The sequence below is a fragment of the Colobus angolensis genome, unplaced genomic scaffold (assembly GCF_000951035.1).
Source record: "Colobus angolensis palliatus isolate OR3802 unplaced genomic scaffold, Cang.pa_1.0 Scaffold4, whole genome shotgun sequence".
Taxonomy (NCBI): Eukaryota; Metazoa; Chordata; class Mammalia; order Primates; family Cercopithecidae; genus Colobus; species Colobus angolensis.
Window position 1 is genome coordinate 9,075,197 of NW_012117376.1, and position 16,354 is coordinate 9,091,550.

General features: G+C 48.6%; 1 protein-coding gene across 3 annotated transcripts; it reads left to right on the forward strand.

The window, feature by feature from the left end:
• The first annotated feature begins 705 nt into the window (after positions 1-705).
• PEF1 (penta-EF-hand domain containing 1) lies at positions 706-16,051 on the forward strand. 3 transcript variants are annotated; one of them, XM_011955456.1, is made up of 6 exons: positions 1,084-1,101; positions 10,453-10,495; positions 10,631-10,723; positions 12,618-12,773; positions 13,287-13,430; positions 15,082-16,051. In XM_011955456.1, the coding sequence occupies exons 4-6, from the start codon at positions 12,698-12,700 to the stop codon at positions 15,309-15,311; spliced, it is 450 nt and encodes a 149-aa protein (XP_011810846.1). In that variant the 5' UTR covers positions 1,084-1,101; positions 10,453-10,495; positions 10,631-10,723; positions 12,618-12,697; the 3' UTR covers positions 15,312-16,051. The 3 variants fall into 3 exon arrangements, with proteins under 3 accessions (XP_011810844.1, XP_011810845.1, XP_011810846.1); XM_011955454.1 differs by having other exon boundaries at positions 706-1,101; positions 10,453-10,723; XM_011955455.1 differs by having other exon boundaries at positions 706-1,101; positions 10,453-10,723; positions 15,174-16,051.
• Positions 16,052-16,354: the final 303 nt, after the last annotated feature.

Sequence of the window (16,354 nt, forward strand, 5' to 3'; positions counted from 1 at the left end):
GAGATTGGGCCTTATTTTGTAGGCATGGATGAACAGCATCCGTTGTAGGCTGTGCAATGGGCAAGTGGCATGATCAGCACTGTGATTTTGGAAAGTGCACTTGGTTAGATAGATGGGCTAGACTGGGTAACACTTCATAATAATCGTGTCAGTTGCTGTGCTAGATACTGAAGTTATAATGACAAGCAAAAACAGACAAAACCTTAGCACATGGAAGAACTTGACAAAGTAATCAAATAAGCACACAAATAACTGTACAACCGGAACCACTGAGTGGCAAGTACATGGTGCTGAGATCACTCAGTCACCAGGATCTGACCTGCGATGGGGACCAACCTAGACTTCCCTGCTGAGACCTGGACATCCATTGACCCCGGTTCTAGGCCACCCACTGTGAGCTAGGGCAAGTCAATTGCCTCTCTGGACCTCAGTTTCCCCATTTACGAAGAAAGAGGCACTAGATAATTCAATTTTCCTTCAACTCTAACGGTCTGGGATTTTTTTCTCCAAAGACCACAGATCGGTATCCCACTACAAGGCTACTAACTGGTACCCAGTGTTTTGACATTAGAAAAGTAATTTCGCCATCCCTTCTCCCTACCGGGAAGAGTCGGTCGGTTCCCCGTTGTCAGGGGAACCGCCTGCCCACCGCCCCTCCTCTCCTTTCCCGCTGCTCCTCTACGGAAACTCAGGAGCTACGCCAGCAATTACGTCACTATCATGCGTCCCACTTGCCAGGTTATAACATGGCTACCGCAGCGACACCCCACCCAGGCTTCTCACTAAATATCCCAACCTGACCACCGCTTGGGCCCACTCCAGCTCAGGAAAGGGAGGAACATTAGCGCTGGCACAGCCGCCAAGACTTCCGGAAGCTCCATCAGTCACTTAGCTCCCCTGGTCTCTCGGGTAGGCATCCTCCCACTGCCCCATCGTCACTTCCGTCGGCCGATAGTGCCCAAGATTGACAGGCATGGACGTCCAGTCAGATGCGGGTCCAGCCCCAAAGCCGAGGCGAGGGGCGGGTTTGAGAGCGGAAAGCCCCACCCCTTGCCTGCGTGTGACGTCAGAATCGCCATGGCCAGCTATCCGTACCGGCAGGTGAGTGTGTGAGGGACCCGCGAATCCAGGTAGCGGCCGTGCCAAGCGCAGGCCCGGCGCCCTCCTGCTCTTTTTCCCCGCTTTCTCCGCGCCCTTCCCACGATGGGTTCGCTTCAGCGAGGCCTTACGCTGTAGAGAACCGAAAAGGGACCGTCGGTCGCGCCCGGCTCACGTCATGAAGGACCGCACATTCGCGAGGTCGTGTCGCGCCCCCTTGACGTCGCTCACGCGAGGATTTGGGGACCTTGGACCCCACAGGTCCAGGCTGGCGCTGGCCTGGGCTCCACAGCCTCCCAAGGCCTGGGGGCCTTGGGCGGGGGCATCAGCCATGACCGGACGTTTAGAGTTCTGGTTCCGTCGGTCTCGTTTGGGGCGTCGGATAAAAATCCAGGCTTCCGGACCCACCCTACACTGCATCAGAGTCATCAGGAAACTTTGGTTGTAGCAGGCGCCACAAGTGAGCTGGTTTGACCACTGACTTAGTTCAGCACCGCCATTTCGCATGTAGAAAAGTGAACCCCGAGAAGACACAGAATTTACCTGAAGTCACCAGGCAGTTAGGCAGCAGGGCCGAGGTCAGAACCCGGGCTGTCTTCAGATTCCTCTTCCCCAGCGTATATTCAGTGAGGAATACCACAGCAAGGTGATTCTGTGGCCAGAATTCTTTGTTGGGTGATAGTAGGGTGTTGAAGTGCACTTTGGAGTCAGAGGTAGGTTCATACCTTAGCTCTACCACCTAAATAGTTGTGAGCCCTTGAGCAAGATGTTTTGCCTTTCTGAGTCCAAGTTTCCTCCTGTAAAATAGGGCCGAATAATAGGATCTGCCTCATAAAGCTATTGTAGAGAGTCAGGAGGTGATGCTTACGAAGCGTTTGGTACCTAGTGAGGTGTAACAAGTGTTGCCCTTTAGCATTTTGATTTTTACTAGACTTCTAAAAGGCCAGTGTTCGAAGGGTCCTCAAAATAGACCCCTCATTTTACAGAGGAGGAAATGAAGCCCACAGAGGCCTGCAATCGCACAGTTATTTAGGAGAGGAAACCCATGCAGGAAATGTGGGAAAACGAAGTCAACTGGTATATTACACAGTGCTCAGCTGAGTACAGTCACATGCCAAAAGATGTAACAGCCCTTCCAAGGAGTGCGGTCTTGTACGGGTTACACAGTGTTCGGACCTCCATTATCCTAATCACGAAGGCTCTATCGGCAAGCAGGTATTATTACCCCTAATTAACTGCTAAGGAACAAACCCAAAGAGGTTAAGTGGCTTCCCAAAAGTCACATGTAGTAAGTGAGGGTGAGGCCATGACCAGAGCTTAGGATTTCTCTTATTGCATCCTTAGAGAGAGGTAGGAAAGAGGCCACTGCAGGCTGGAGTTAGGAGGAAATGTAACATAGCAGTTGTTTCCTAAAGTGCGTTCCATTTGCTGAGTCTTGTGAGGTGTTAATAGATATTGTTAATATAGGAGGATTCTGTAGTTAACTAAAGTTTTGGAAATACCCTTTGTAGTTAACTAAAGTTTTGGAAATACTCTTGTTAAGTATAGCTGAATAAGTTTGTTGACCATAAACAATTTCAAAATTCTTAATTTGCTAATGTACATTGTAAATCTTCCAGAAAGAAATATAATATGCAGTATTTCTTAAACATATTTAACCATAGAAACTCCCCCTCCCCTCTTTTCAGATGTCTGGTCACTTTTTGTGACTCTAGTATTTCTGAGCAACACAGGCTGAGAAAGCATTCATAGTGCCTTGTTTCCCAGTGGCTGGTCTTCTGCCTCAGAATCACCTGAGAGCTTGTTTAAGAAAGCACACTTTCGGGTCCCACTTCAGACCTGTTCTGTACCCAGGAATCTACATGCTAATAAGCATTAGGGACAATTTGTGTGCATCCTAAAAGCAGTGACAGGTTAGACAGAACTGTGCTAGAATCTAGCTGTGTGAATAGTTACATACCCTTGGACAAACTAAGGGCTCCAAGCCTCAGCTTCCTCACCTGTTATATAAAGGGAGAAATAATACCTGTGAAAAGGGCTAAAATGAGGTTGAAATGCGGGGAGCCTGGCACGTTGCTAGTGCCTAGTACGTGCCAGTGTCTGGTGGCAGCTCTTGCTGCTGTGACTGCTCTCATGATGCCATGCTGCCTGGGCTATTCTTGGAGTGAAATACTGAAAAGGAGCACAGAGAGAGGAGTCTGGAATAGAAAAAGAAATGTTGCTTTTTTTCCTACCATACCCTTGTCCGCCTCCTGGTCTCAGGTGTTCCAAGAAAGGAAACGGGTTGTTTTAGAGCATCTCACTCAGTGCTGCCTCCCCTCCACCCACTACATAGCTTTGGAGGATTCCAGCCTATTGTTAGGAGTCAGAATTCCTGTAATTTTCCACTGCTTCCAGTTCAGGGTACCCAAGCAGGGACTGGGTATTGGAATAGTAAAATTCAGGCACCCTTTGGTCTTATGGGGGAACCACCTTGGTGGATTTCAGTGCTGAAGAGCTTAGTTTCTGAAGCCAGAGAGAGTTGGTGTCAAATCCCTGCTTTGCCACTCCTTTGCAGAAGTTTGTTGCAAAAGTCTGAGACTCAGTTTTCCCTTTTTTAAAAAAACATTTTTATGTATTTATTTATTTTTGAGACAGAGTCTTGCTCTGTCGCCCAGGCTGGAGTGCAGTGGCACAATCTTGGCTCATTACAACCTCTGCCTCCCGGGTTCAAGCAATTCTCCTGCCTTAGCCTCCCAAGTAGCTGGAATTATAGGCGCATGCCACCACACCTGGCTGATTTTTTTGTATTTTTAGTAGAGATGGGGTTTCGCCATGTTGACCAGGCTGGTCTCAAACTCCTGACCTCAGGTGATCCACCTGCCTCAGCCTCCCAAAGTGCTGGGCTTACAGGCATGAGCCACCACGCCTGGTCTAGTTTTCCCTTCTTTAAAATGGAGTCGTAATAGTATCTACCTCAGAATTACTCTAAAGATTAAATACGATAATCCATGTAAAGTGCCAGGTGTGGTGTTGGGCATGTAGAATACTCCCAAGTGGAGGAGTAATGCAGTTATGCAGATTGAAGAGGCAATGTGATAAGTATTAAATGGGAGTAAGTGTAAGGTACAGCACCGGAGAGTGAGATACCTAACTCAGTCTAGGGGTGCATCAAGCCTTTTTAAAAAGAGGTGATATTTAAGCCAAAAACTGAATCACTGGTAGAAATTAGCTGAGTGAAGAAAGGAATGATATTCCAGCGGAGGAAATAGCTGCACAAAGCTCAGGAAGCAAGTAAGACAGCCTAGGATTTTGGAGGAACTTTAAGAAGTTCAGTGTAGTTGTAGTGATGTGGGGGAAAGGGGTAGGAAATTAGACTAGAAAGGTAAGCAAGGGCCAGATCCCAAAGGGACTTGTGTGCGTTTTGGGGGAGTGTGGCTTCATCCTAAGAGTAGGGAGGGAGCCAGTGAAGTGTTTTGTCCCGTTTGTACTTTAGAGCGCTTACGGTGGGGTGCTGTGAGAACGGATTGAAGCAGGAGAGACAGGAGGCAGGGATACCGGTTTTGACGCTATTGAGGTAATCTAGGCTAAAGAGAACTGTGACCTGGTAGAGGAGATTTGAGAAGCACGTAGGAGGTAGAGTTGAGAAAACTTGGTGCCTGAGTAAGGTGACAGAGAGGAAGAAAGAGGAGGTTCCCAGGAGGGCACTAAGGCTTTGGGTTTGTATGATTAGGTGGAATGGGACTCCATTCACTGAGATGAGAACACAGGGAGGCATGTGTTTGGAGGGAAGGTCCAGGAGGCTACTGGATATGTGGGTCTGTAGCTCCGGAGTGATGAAGCTGGAAAGATTTGAAAGTGTGAGCACAGAGGTAATTGAAGTCTGGGGATGGTTCTTGGCTCATTGTTTATTGGTTGCATACTTCTCTCCTATTTCAAGTGGCTCTGCTGGTGAATGCTTGAACCATTCCTTTTGTCTTGTGATTGTTTAACCCCTTAGTTTGGGCTTTCCACCTCCTCCCATGCACTTGAAGAGTAGCTCTGGGTTGCAGACCTATCCTTGCAATGCTCCCTCCTCCATTCGTCGTCAGGGCTCAGCTTGGAACAGCCTTTGATACCTTTGAGCTTTACAGGGTCTTGAGGTTAGAAGAGTGAGTCCTCAGAACTGGAAAGAAAAAAAAAAACAAAAACCCGGACTTTCTGAGATGGTTATTTGGGAGGAGATAAGCTCCCTACTGCTTGCACAAGTGCAAGTAGAGATTCCAAGTGGTGCTGCAGAGATTCCAGTATTAATTGAGAGGTTGGACTGAAGAATCTTTGGGGTGTCTTACAAAATGTGGCTCTCGAACTGGGTCTAGGTGCTGGGATGAAAATAAGATTTTTCCGAGACTCCCTGATTTCTGGGCTTGAAGGCTCTGAGAGATCGCCTAATCCAGCCTTCCCCCTCTACCTCTGTCCGCGGTAGAAATTCATTGTATTTGACAAAGACATGTAGCACAATCCCTCGCGCAGACACATGCTAGGCTCTCACTCATTTATTGAGTGAACAAACAGGAAGGGGTAGAGTCATGCAGACCCTGACTTGAATCCCAGCTCGCCCATTTTAGCTACCTGATCTCAGGTATGGTATTAAACTCTCTGCCCCTTAATTTTCTCATCTGCAAAATGAAGGTGAGAGTGTTTACCTCACAGGACTGAGGATCAGTGAGAGCTGATTGAACGGGAAGCACCTAGCAGAACCTCAATAAATGTTCATTGCCCCCACTCCCCCAGGGCATCAGATGTAGCTTATTTGCAATCAGCCAGAGCCCTAGAGATAGTTTTTCTGTGTTGCTTCAGAAGCTGCAGTTACTGAACTCTTCCTTTTTTCTTCCACTTTACAATCTTGTGTTTATCGTTATGAAATAACTCTTGGAAAAACTCTAAAAAGGGCTAGGAGCATGGAGTAGTGTAAAAGAACATGGAGTCAGGGACACTGTTTTTCATTTCTGGTTCAGACCTTTGCTGACAACTCAGTGACACTGGGTGACCCTCTGTAAGGCAGGGACCACCTCATCTTCTTCCCCAAACTTCCTGTGTAGCCTGGATTCTGTCTCAGTTGGCTCTACCTCCTTCATCTTGTGCAAGCTAGAAAAACCCGAGTCATTCTAAACACTTTCCTCACTCCTCCATCTCTTTCCTAATCTAATTAGTCACCAAGTCATGTCTGTCTGGTCTATCTCTGAAATAGCTTCAGAATCCATTCCGTTCTCTTCATCCCCCAGTGTGCTGTCTGGTTCATGCCCTGCCTGCCCAACACCTGGGCTACTGCCTCCCTCGCTGGCTCATCCTCCACACTGCTGCTGATTACTTCCCTAAACAAGGTTCTGATCACGTTCCTCTCCTATTGGAAACCCTTCTGTAGTGCTCTGTTTTCTCCGGCATAAAGCCCGAACCAAACTCTTTAGAGTGGTGTTTATTTGTTCAAATATTTGTGGAGACTTGCAGGTGCCAGGCACTGTGCTGGGCCCTGGGGTACTATGATGAGTGAGGCCCAGTGTCTGTCCCTGGGGAGCTTACTGTTGGATGGGGGAGATGCTAGACAGACAGAAACTACTCTTAGACACTGATACCTCACAGCTAACTGAAATGCAGTGGGAGAGGTGCTCAGTCAAGGAGTGTATAAAGGGCCTGCCTTTCTGGGTTCACACTGCCTTCTTGGCTCTGCAGTTTAACTCATTCCCTGAATGCACTATGCTCACTCTGAAGTCTGTGCCTTTGTCTTTCTTCTCCCTTCTGTCTGGAGTGTCCTTCCCTGCCTGCCTTTTGGAGAATGCCTATGCATCCTTCAAGGACCAATTCCAATATCACTGCCACTTCCTCCAGGAAGCTTTCCTTGATCCACCTCATGTGTTGTTCATTTATTCATTCTTCAAACAGCACAAATTCCTCCATCTAAGCTTCCTTGATAGCACATAAGTAGATTTTTCTGAATGGCACTGATCAGATTGTATCACAATTTTCTGTGGGCTCCTTAAGGGCAGGACTTCATTTAGTTGTGTCCTCAGATCTACCACAGAGCCTAGTGCAATATCATCACTCTGAAAATGTGTGCCAAATGAAGTCCTTTAACAGCTCTGTGGCTTAGTTTCTTCATCTGTAAAAGAGGCCAACTAACATCTTCCTTTTTTCTGTTAGGAGGCCATTGGCAAGATTGTGCCAGTAGTGTTTGTGTTTGTGAAAGTACTTTGTAAACTACAGAGGAGGTCTTTAATGCAGGACGGAAAGGAAAGGGTTTAACTGCTGCCAGACTGCAATAGCCGAAAGGGCAGGAGACCTGCCTGGCAGCACCTGCTTTGTTGGCCTGGGGGTGTTTCTTGGGTGGTTTATAGGTGGTTTCCTAGGTGGGTTTTCCTAGGTGCCAGGTGCAGTTTATAGCTTTGTTCACAGGGCTTATAGTGGGGCAGCTACTTCTGGCTTTGTGTCTGGCCTGTTCTTTGGGTGTGCCCAGATTCTGCAGAGTCCCCACTCCCTTTCCATCCTATGCTAGAATCCTGACCCCTATTGCTTAAGGAAGGAGCATAGTAGCAGGAGGCAGGGGGAGTCCTTGGGTGCAAAGGAGTGGTCCAGCCTTGTCTCTGCCTCCAGCTCGCAGCATGACTTGGGCAAGTCCCTCCCTCCCTCCCCGTCTGTAAAATGAGGGGGTTAGGTTAAGTGACTTGTCTTCTGGGTATTTCTCTTACCACACCTCTCCAACCCCTTGGGAATCTTGTTCATTCTCTAAGTCCTAGCTCAAATGCCACTCTCATGGAAACACTGCCTGATTTTGCCCTCCTTCCTTTGCAGCCCTATGGCACATGACTTATGTCTCCATTTCAAACACCTATTTCCCTTATGCTGTTTTGTTAGACATTACACAGTGTCTACATATTAAGTCCTGTTAACTGTGAGCTCCTTCAGATTGCTTCACTCTCCTTTATACCCCACCCCCACAGTTCACCTGGCCCAGGATTTTGCTGATAATAGTAATTAATATAACAATAGCAGCTATGACTTATTGATCATTTGCTTTATGCCAGGCACTGTTGCAAAAGCTATTTTTCTTATGTGAGTGGTTTTCAGACTGTCTTTTCAGTCACTGTGAGGGTTCTTCAGAGCCCCTCAGAATCTAGCAAGGGAGGGGGGTTCCATATGGTAGGGCTCTGGAGCCCCCACCTTACTTCAGCCAGGGCAACTTTCTTGTGTTAGTTTTATTTATTTTATCAAAGGATTCTTTCTTTCTCTTTTTTCTTTTTTGGAGACAGGGTCTCTCTCTGTTACTCAGGTTGGAGTGTTGTGGCACAATCACAGCTCACTGCAGCCTCCAACTCAGGCTCAAGTGGTCCTCCCGCTTTAGCCTCCCGAGTAACAGGGACTACCGGTGTACCACCATGCCCGGCTGATTTAAAAAATTTTTTTGTAGAGGTGAGATCTTACTATGTTGCCCAGGTTGGTTATCAAAGGATTCTTTAGCTAAAAATTAAACAGAATTTTGCTGCATTTATTTCTTATAATCTGCAGAACAGTCCAATGAGGAAGGAATTGTTCTATTTGTGAGGAAGCAGGCTCAGAGAGATGAAGCCACAGGCCCACAGTCATGAACTCAGCTGATGGGAGCAGAGTTTTAAATTGAGATCTGTCTGACCCATTCTTGTCTGTGAAGGAGTCTTGCTAGTATAGTAGCTCTGACAGCTTCTAGGGAGGAAAAGCTCCCAAGGATTGCTGAGTTGGGGAGGTGGCAGGGCCTGTTTCCTGCTCTCCCCACAAAAAAACCTCATGAATTTGGCCTTAGCCTTAAGAGTAGTTATCTCAAGCTATCAAACACAACAAAAAGAGAAAGCCAGGTTCTGGGCGGCTTGGCCACTGGTGCACGCACAGCTTGATCTAGAACATATCTAGATGGTGCCATTCTCGGAGCTGGGCCTAGCTGCTGTCTGTGCCCTTGAGTTCAGCTTGTCTGCAGATGTGTTGGGGCTGTGCTCTGCTGCGTCCTGTGCTAGCCATTTAGGGAGATGGAGCGGAACACTCCGAGCCTCAGGGATCCCTGGCTATTGGTGTGGGAAGGTGGATGAGAGAGGGAATGCCCCCATGTATGCTCTAATGCACAGATGCCCTGGACATAGAACCAAGAGACCCAGGTTCTGGTCCCAGCCCCTCCACACAGCCTGTGTGTGACTTTCCTGGACTTGAGTCTTGTCCTCTGTAGGAAGCTATTATTAATAGTGTTTATTGAGTGCTTAATCTGTGCCAGGCCCTGTGTCATGACTGGCCTCATTTCATTCACAAGCTAACCTGAGAGGTAGCTTTATTATTCCCATTTTACAGCAGAAGATATTGAGGCTTAGAGAGGGTAAGTCAGTCCAGTTAGTAAGTGGCAGAACCTGAACTTGAACTCTTGAACTGGTTGTTTCTTGTTTGTTTGTTTGTTTGTTTTGAGACTGGATCTTACTCTGTCACCCAGGCTGGACTACAGTGGTGCGATCATGGCTCACTGTAGCCTCGATCTCCCCAGGCTCAGGTGAGCCTCCCATCTTAGCCTCCTGAGTCACTGGGACTATAGGTGTATACCACCACACCTGGCTAATTTTTGTATTTTTTTAGTAGAGATGTAGTTTTTCTATGTTGCCCGGGTTTTTAGTAGGGATGTTGTTTTTCTATGTTGCCCAGGCTGGTCTCTAACTCCTGGGCTCAAGCGGTCTGCCTGCCTCAGACTTCCAGAGTGCTGTGATTACACAGGTGTGAACCACCACGCCTGCCTGTTGAACTGGCTGTTTAAACCATTGTATCATATTGCCTTAGGAATAGGGTCTCCCCTGCCTGCCTCACAGAGTTGTGAGTGAGGATAGGGAAATGTTTTTACATTAGGGTAAGGAAGACATGCTGTGGATGAATCCATGCTACAGCTATGTCATTTGTCACTGATGAGGGTCAGGGGTGTATGTTAGAGACTGCATTTTCCCCATGAGTTCTGCAAATAGACATGGGAGTACCACAGGATGGACATTTAGAATTCTGTTTGATTCACTTGCCTATTCATTCATACAGGAAATATTTACTGAGCATCCATTCTACACTGGGAGCTGGGGATAAAGTAACAAACCAGACAGGATCCCACCCCTTGGCGTGCAGGAAAGGAGAGTCAGGAAAGGAGGATTTCAGCCCCGACTCTGCAGGTCTTTGGCGGTGTGACTTTGGGTAACTCAGTTTACCCATCTGAGCAGTGAGATCGTAATTCCAACCCTACCTATAGGATCAGTTGAAAGGATGGTGGTGGAAGTGCTTTATGGCTGTAAAGTGCCATATTCTGCCTAGTTTCTGGCCTCATCATTCTGACTGATAATCTTGCTCTTCCTACAGGGCTGCCCAGGAGCTGCAGGACAAGCACCAGGAGCCCCTCCGGGTAGCTACTACCCTGGACCCCCCAATACTGGAGGGCAGTATGGCAGTGGGCTGCCCCCTGGTGGTTATGGGGGTCCCGCCCCTGGAGGGCCTTATGGACACCCCAATCCTGGGATGTTCCCCTCTGGAACTCCAGGAGGACCATATGGCGGTGCAGCTCCAGGGGGCCCCTATGGTCAGCCACCTCCAAGTTCCTATGGTGCCCAGCAGCCTGGGCCTTACGGACAGGGTAAGTAGTGATCTTGGACTCTGGGTACCTCTTGACGTGGTTCTGGGTTATCCATGGCCAGCCCTTGTCCTTCCTGTGGATGTGCAGGCAGCCTGGTCTCTGGCACCTTAGCATCTTGCTTCCAGCTTCAGTGTGTGTCCTCAAAATGAGAAGTCTGTCAGCTAGTTGTGTTGCAAGCATTTGTTTGTATTACTTGCTCATGCTTACTTTCTTTTGCTTATGTGTTAGCAGCTGTTAGCTGGCTGTTGAGTTTCTGTTCCGTGTGTCTTTTCATTCAGGGATCCATGCTGAAGGAGCAGCTCCCGTTTGGGATATGTTATCTTTGTGGCAGAGAGAAAGAGCAGGAGAGCTAGCAGGAATGCACAATGCCTCTTAAAGCTTCTCTGAAGTACTGTATGTCTTGCCCACTCGCATTCTTTTGGCCAGAGCACCCCCTGATCAAGACTGACATCAGTAGGATGGGAATGGATGCCCCTCTGCAAGCCACCAGGCAGTGGGAGAGGATGTACAATGCTCTTATAGGGAAGGGGAGATTAGCAAATAATCTAATAATAGATTATTGAACAGGCCTTTTCAACCATTGTGCCATATTAGTACAATGTCTGTGGGTGTGCAGACTGTGTCTTCTGGCTAGAGATTATTAGCCAGGAAACGATAATGTAGCCTACCATGGGGAGAAACTCAGTTTAAATATCCGTTTTTCTGTGAAAATATCTCAGAATACACACATTCCAGGCTCTTTGCTGAGGATTTTGTTTTACTGTTATCTCATTTAATCATCACAATGATTCTGGGGAAATGGGTTCGTTTTAGAAACATGGAAGTCATTACTCAGAAAATTAAACATTTTGCCTAACGTCACACGAGTTAGTGAGGATCAGATCCAGGGTTTGAATCCAGGTCTGCTTTGATTCCAAAGCCTGAGCTCTTCTACACAAACTACACAGATGAAACATGTTACAGAGTCTCTCCTGCCCCAGGGCTGCGGCCCTCGCTCCCCTGTGACATCGATGTTTTAGGATGATGGGTAGAACCTGCCTGGATTTTTCCAAGGAGGTCAGACTAATCCCTAAGTCAAGCAGACCTTTTTCCCTCTGTCCTTACTGAACTTCGGGACTAGGCAGTGGTTTCTGTCTTCCACAACTGCCCATGGCTGTCTTTGTGTGAAGGGACCCTTATTGTGGCCAGTTAATTCAGTGTCCTAAGATAGACAGACTTCCCAGCTTCTACACCTTTTTTTTTTTTTTTTTTGAGATGGAGTTTCGCTCTTGTTGTTCAGGCTGGAGTGCAATGGCATGATCTTGGCTCACCACAACCTCCACCTCCCGGGTTCAAGCGATTCTCCTGCCTCCATCTCCCCAGTAGCTGGGATTACAGGCATGTGCCACCACGCCTGGCTAATTTTGTATTTTTAGTAGAGACGGGGTTTCTCCATGTTGGTCAGGCTGGTCTCGAACTCCTGACCTCAGGTGATATGCCTGCCTCGGCTTCCCAAAGTGGTGGGATTACAGGCGTGAGCCACCGCGCCCGGCTGCTTCTACACTTTTATCTACCACCCATTCCCCCTCATCTCGCAGTTCACCTTTTCCAGAGAATTCTTGAAATACTACAGGGGTATGGGTCCCTGTTCCTTAAAAACATAAAATCAATTAAGAGTAGTGTCTGGAACACTATACAAGAACTCCAGAGGACTCATGGAATTGAAATCAACTGCAAATACTCATGAATCTTCACTGAAGGTCCTCTTCCATCAGAGTAAGAATGTCAGCTTGGTGGAAGACGGGGAAGGTGAATTTGTGAGGCTTTGTGTGTAGGAAAAACCTGTAGCCAGGAAGTTACTGAGGCTGGTCCTTCCTGGCATTTCTGTTGATGGCCTTCACACCCCTTCCTCCAGGTGGCACCCCTCCCAATGTGGATCCTGAGGCCTATTCCTGGTTCCAGTCGGTGGACTCAGATCACAGTGGCTATATCTCCATGAAGGAGCTAAAGCAGGCCCTGGTCAACTGCAATTGGTCCTCATTCAATGATGAGACCTGCCTCATGATGATAAGTGAGTCTCCGCCTTGCCCTTGGGCCCAAGCTGGGGCAGAGCCACCTGATAGTGTACAGTAGGTGGGTAGGTAGACATTCTGAAGAGAAATTCATTGACCAGGGAGGACTGCGGGGAGGAAGCCAGGTTCAGGGTGAGATCCCCTAGACTGAGAGCTCTTTTCCTGAGATCTTTCTTAAGTTCTAGACCCTGCCTAGTTACAGGCTAACTCAGTTTCCTCTTCTATAGAATGGTACTCCCTCTCCTGGTAGGAAACAGCAGGGAGGGGTCAGGTGCCAAGGCTGCAGAGAAAATGCAGTTCTGGATGGGCTGGGGCTAAAGGTGTCCAGAGTAGGAGGACGGTGCAACGCTTGATGTGGGTGTCTCAGGTGCAAGCATCTAGGCCTTAGGCCTTGGTTCTGTGAAGTCACCTACTCCAGCCTGGGGAGAAGGGCTACCTCAGTGGAGCCTGAGGGGGACCCTTGGCCTTCAGTCTTAAAGCCTTCCTTCCCTCCTTTCCCTCCTCACCTTCAGACATGTTTGACAAGACCAAGTCAGGCCGCATCGATGTCTACGGCTTCTCAGCCCTGTGGAAATTCATCCAGCAGTGGAAGAACCTCTTCCAGCAGTATGACCGGGACCGCTCAGGCTCCATTAGCTACACAGAGCTGCAGCAAGGTGCGGGTCATGGCTGGGGCACGATGGGCAGGACAGAGCTAGACTCTTCTCTTTATACCCTAAGATACACAAAGGGATTTCCTCTTGCTACCGAATGTCCACCTGCACTACAGAATGCTGTTCTCAGTGCAGGCCTGTGTCCCTCACCCCTTCTGTGACCCAGTTGGGGCACTGAGCCTAGATCCAGGGCATGGAAACACCTGGGTCCAGAATCAGGGCTGGACCCCGGAGTGCTGGGTGAGATGGCCCCAGCCACAGGGAGCCTTAAGAATGGAAAATTGGCACCTTAAGGGCTGTGAAACCAGTATGTGTGGCTGGGGTGACTCCTTCCTCTCCAGTTTCTAGCATGTAGAATGGAAAGAGCCCTGAACAGGGCTCAGAAAGATGAGTCTGTTGCCACCCCTGCTAGTGGGCAGTTTCTCTCCCAACTTTGGGACCCCGAGCACTCTAAAAGTTGCAGTTGGGGAAGATGCCCTGAGGCCACAGCCCCAGGTCTGGTTCCAAACTGACTGTAAGGCAGGAGGCCACAGTTTGGGCTCAGGCAGGTTAGTAAGAGGTTGAGTGGAGGACCCAAGAGGGAGCTTTGCCACCCAGGAGGGAGAAAGGGCTCCCCAGAGAGTCTAGTCCTTAGCCCAGGCTGTGGATTTCATTCAGACTAAGGAGGTCTGTGGGCAGGAGTGAGTGCACCACATCTGCCCCCAGCAGAAGGGAGGGGAGATGGCCTATAGTAATGACCTACTCTTGCCAGCTTTTGCCATGGATATTAGTAAGGGTGATAGTAACCACAGCAAAACAGATATTTACTGAATGCTTGCTATTTTTAATAGGCTTATGTAATTCATTCTTCCCATGTGCTAGGTACTATTTATAATTCCACACCCTTCAATGAAGAATCCCTTATTATCTCCCTTTTACAGGTGAGAAAACTGAGGTTTAGTGTGGGTAACCTGCCTAAGGGCCTGCATAACAAATGGAGAGTTGAGGTTTTAGCCTGGCCTGGTAAGTTATGAACAGAGGAAGGAAGGAAGCAAGCATCTCAGTGAAGAGACAGGATGCTCCAAGAGACCTTGGAGTGGCAATGACTTTATTAAAATAGCACTTACCGAGTGCTTTTTATGTGCCAGTCACTGTGCTAAGTGCTTTACATAATCACCTGTTTTAATCCTTGCTAGAACCTACAAGTTAAGTATTAGCCCCATTTTAGAGATGATAAGATAGGGATAGTGAGGCTAAGCAACTTGCCCAGGGGCTGACTCCAGAGCAGGTCCTCATACCTCTGCTGTGCTGCCTCTGATGTCTGCCCCAAGCAGGGTGGTCCTGGGAGCTCAGGCTTCCTTTTGGAATGCAAATGAGTCAGAAATGATTGCGGATAGTCTGTGGTCATCTCTGGAATCCCATGAGCCTCAGTTGAAGAGACAATAATGGAGACTGGGAGAAAGAGGGATAAGGGCCTTCCACCTAAGGGTAGCATCCAGACAGGGCCCCTGTTGTGCTCCTGACATCTTAGACCCTTGGGATTTCTCTACCCTCTTTATGCTTCTGTGCCCATCCTCTCAAAGTTCCTTGAACTGCTGTGATCCAGTATTGCTGATTGATGGAGGTGCTCATGGCAGGTTTTTGTGTGTCTGGTCTGTGTGCCCCTCTTCTCCAGCTCTGTCCCAAATGGGCTACAACCTGAGCCCCCAGTTCACCCAGCTTCTGGTCTCCCGCTACTGCCCACGCTCTGCCAATCCTGCCATGCAGCTGGACCGCTTCATCCAGGTGTGCACCCAGCTGCAGGTGCTGACAGAGGCCTTCCGGGAGAAGGACACAGCTGTACAAGGCAACATTCGGCTCAGCTTCGAGGACTTCGTCACCATGACAGCTTCTCGGATGCTATGACCCAACCCATCTGTGGAGAGTGGAGTGCACCAGGGACCTTTCCTGGCTTCTTAGAGTGAGAGAAGTATGTGGACATCTCTTCCTGTCCCTTTAGAAGAACATTCTCCCTTGCTTGATGCAACACTGTTCCAAAAGAGGGTTGAGAGTCCTGCATCATAGCCACCAAATAGTGAGGACCGGGGCTGAGGCCACACAGGTAGGGGCCTCATGGAGGAGAGGATGGAAGTTGAATGTCCTGATGGCCGTGAGCAGTTGAGTGGCACAGCCTGGCACCAGGAGCAGGTTCTTGTAATGGAGTTAGTGTCCAGTCAGCTGAGCTCCACCCTGATGCCAGTGGTGAGTGTTCATCGGCCCATTGCTGTTACTACCTGTGTTCCCTCACCAGGCCATCCTGTCACATGAGCCCATTTTCTCCAAAGTGGAATGTGACCAAGCATGAGAGATCTGCCCATGGGACCAGTGGCTTGGATTCCGCCACACCCATAAATCCTTGTGTGTTAACTTCTAACTGCCTGGGGCTGGCCCTGCTCAGACAAATCTGCTCCCTGGGCATCTTTGGCCAGGCTCTGCCTCCGCGGCTGGGACCCCTCACTCGCCTGCCATGCTCTGCTCGGCTTCAGTCTCCAGGGGACAGTGGGCACCTCTCCCTGCCAATACTTTTTTTAATTTGCATTTTTTTTTTCATTTGGGGCCAAAAGTCCAGTGAAATTGTAAGCTTCAATAAAAGGATGAAACTCTGGGGTTCCATGTTTTCCACCGTGATTTCCATCCACTCCTTTCACTGACTATTTAAATACATCCTATACACCAAGCCATGCAGAAAGCAGCAGCTTGTGGGGACATGGCCTATGTGGGGCTCCTCTCCACTGCCAGAGGGAAGTGAAGTGTAGGGTAGCCAGCTGGGGGCCCTGCCGGGTTCAGTCCAGTATGGCCTGAAGGTCTATTCAGGAAGCTATTTCATAGCAGTTTTAGGGCAGGCATTCTGGGTTGAAAGCAGCTACCTCAAACTTCATAGCCTGGCCTTTCTATTTTCTCAGGCCCTA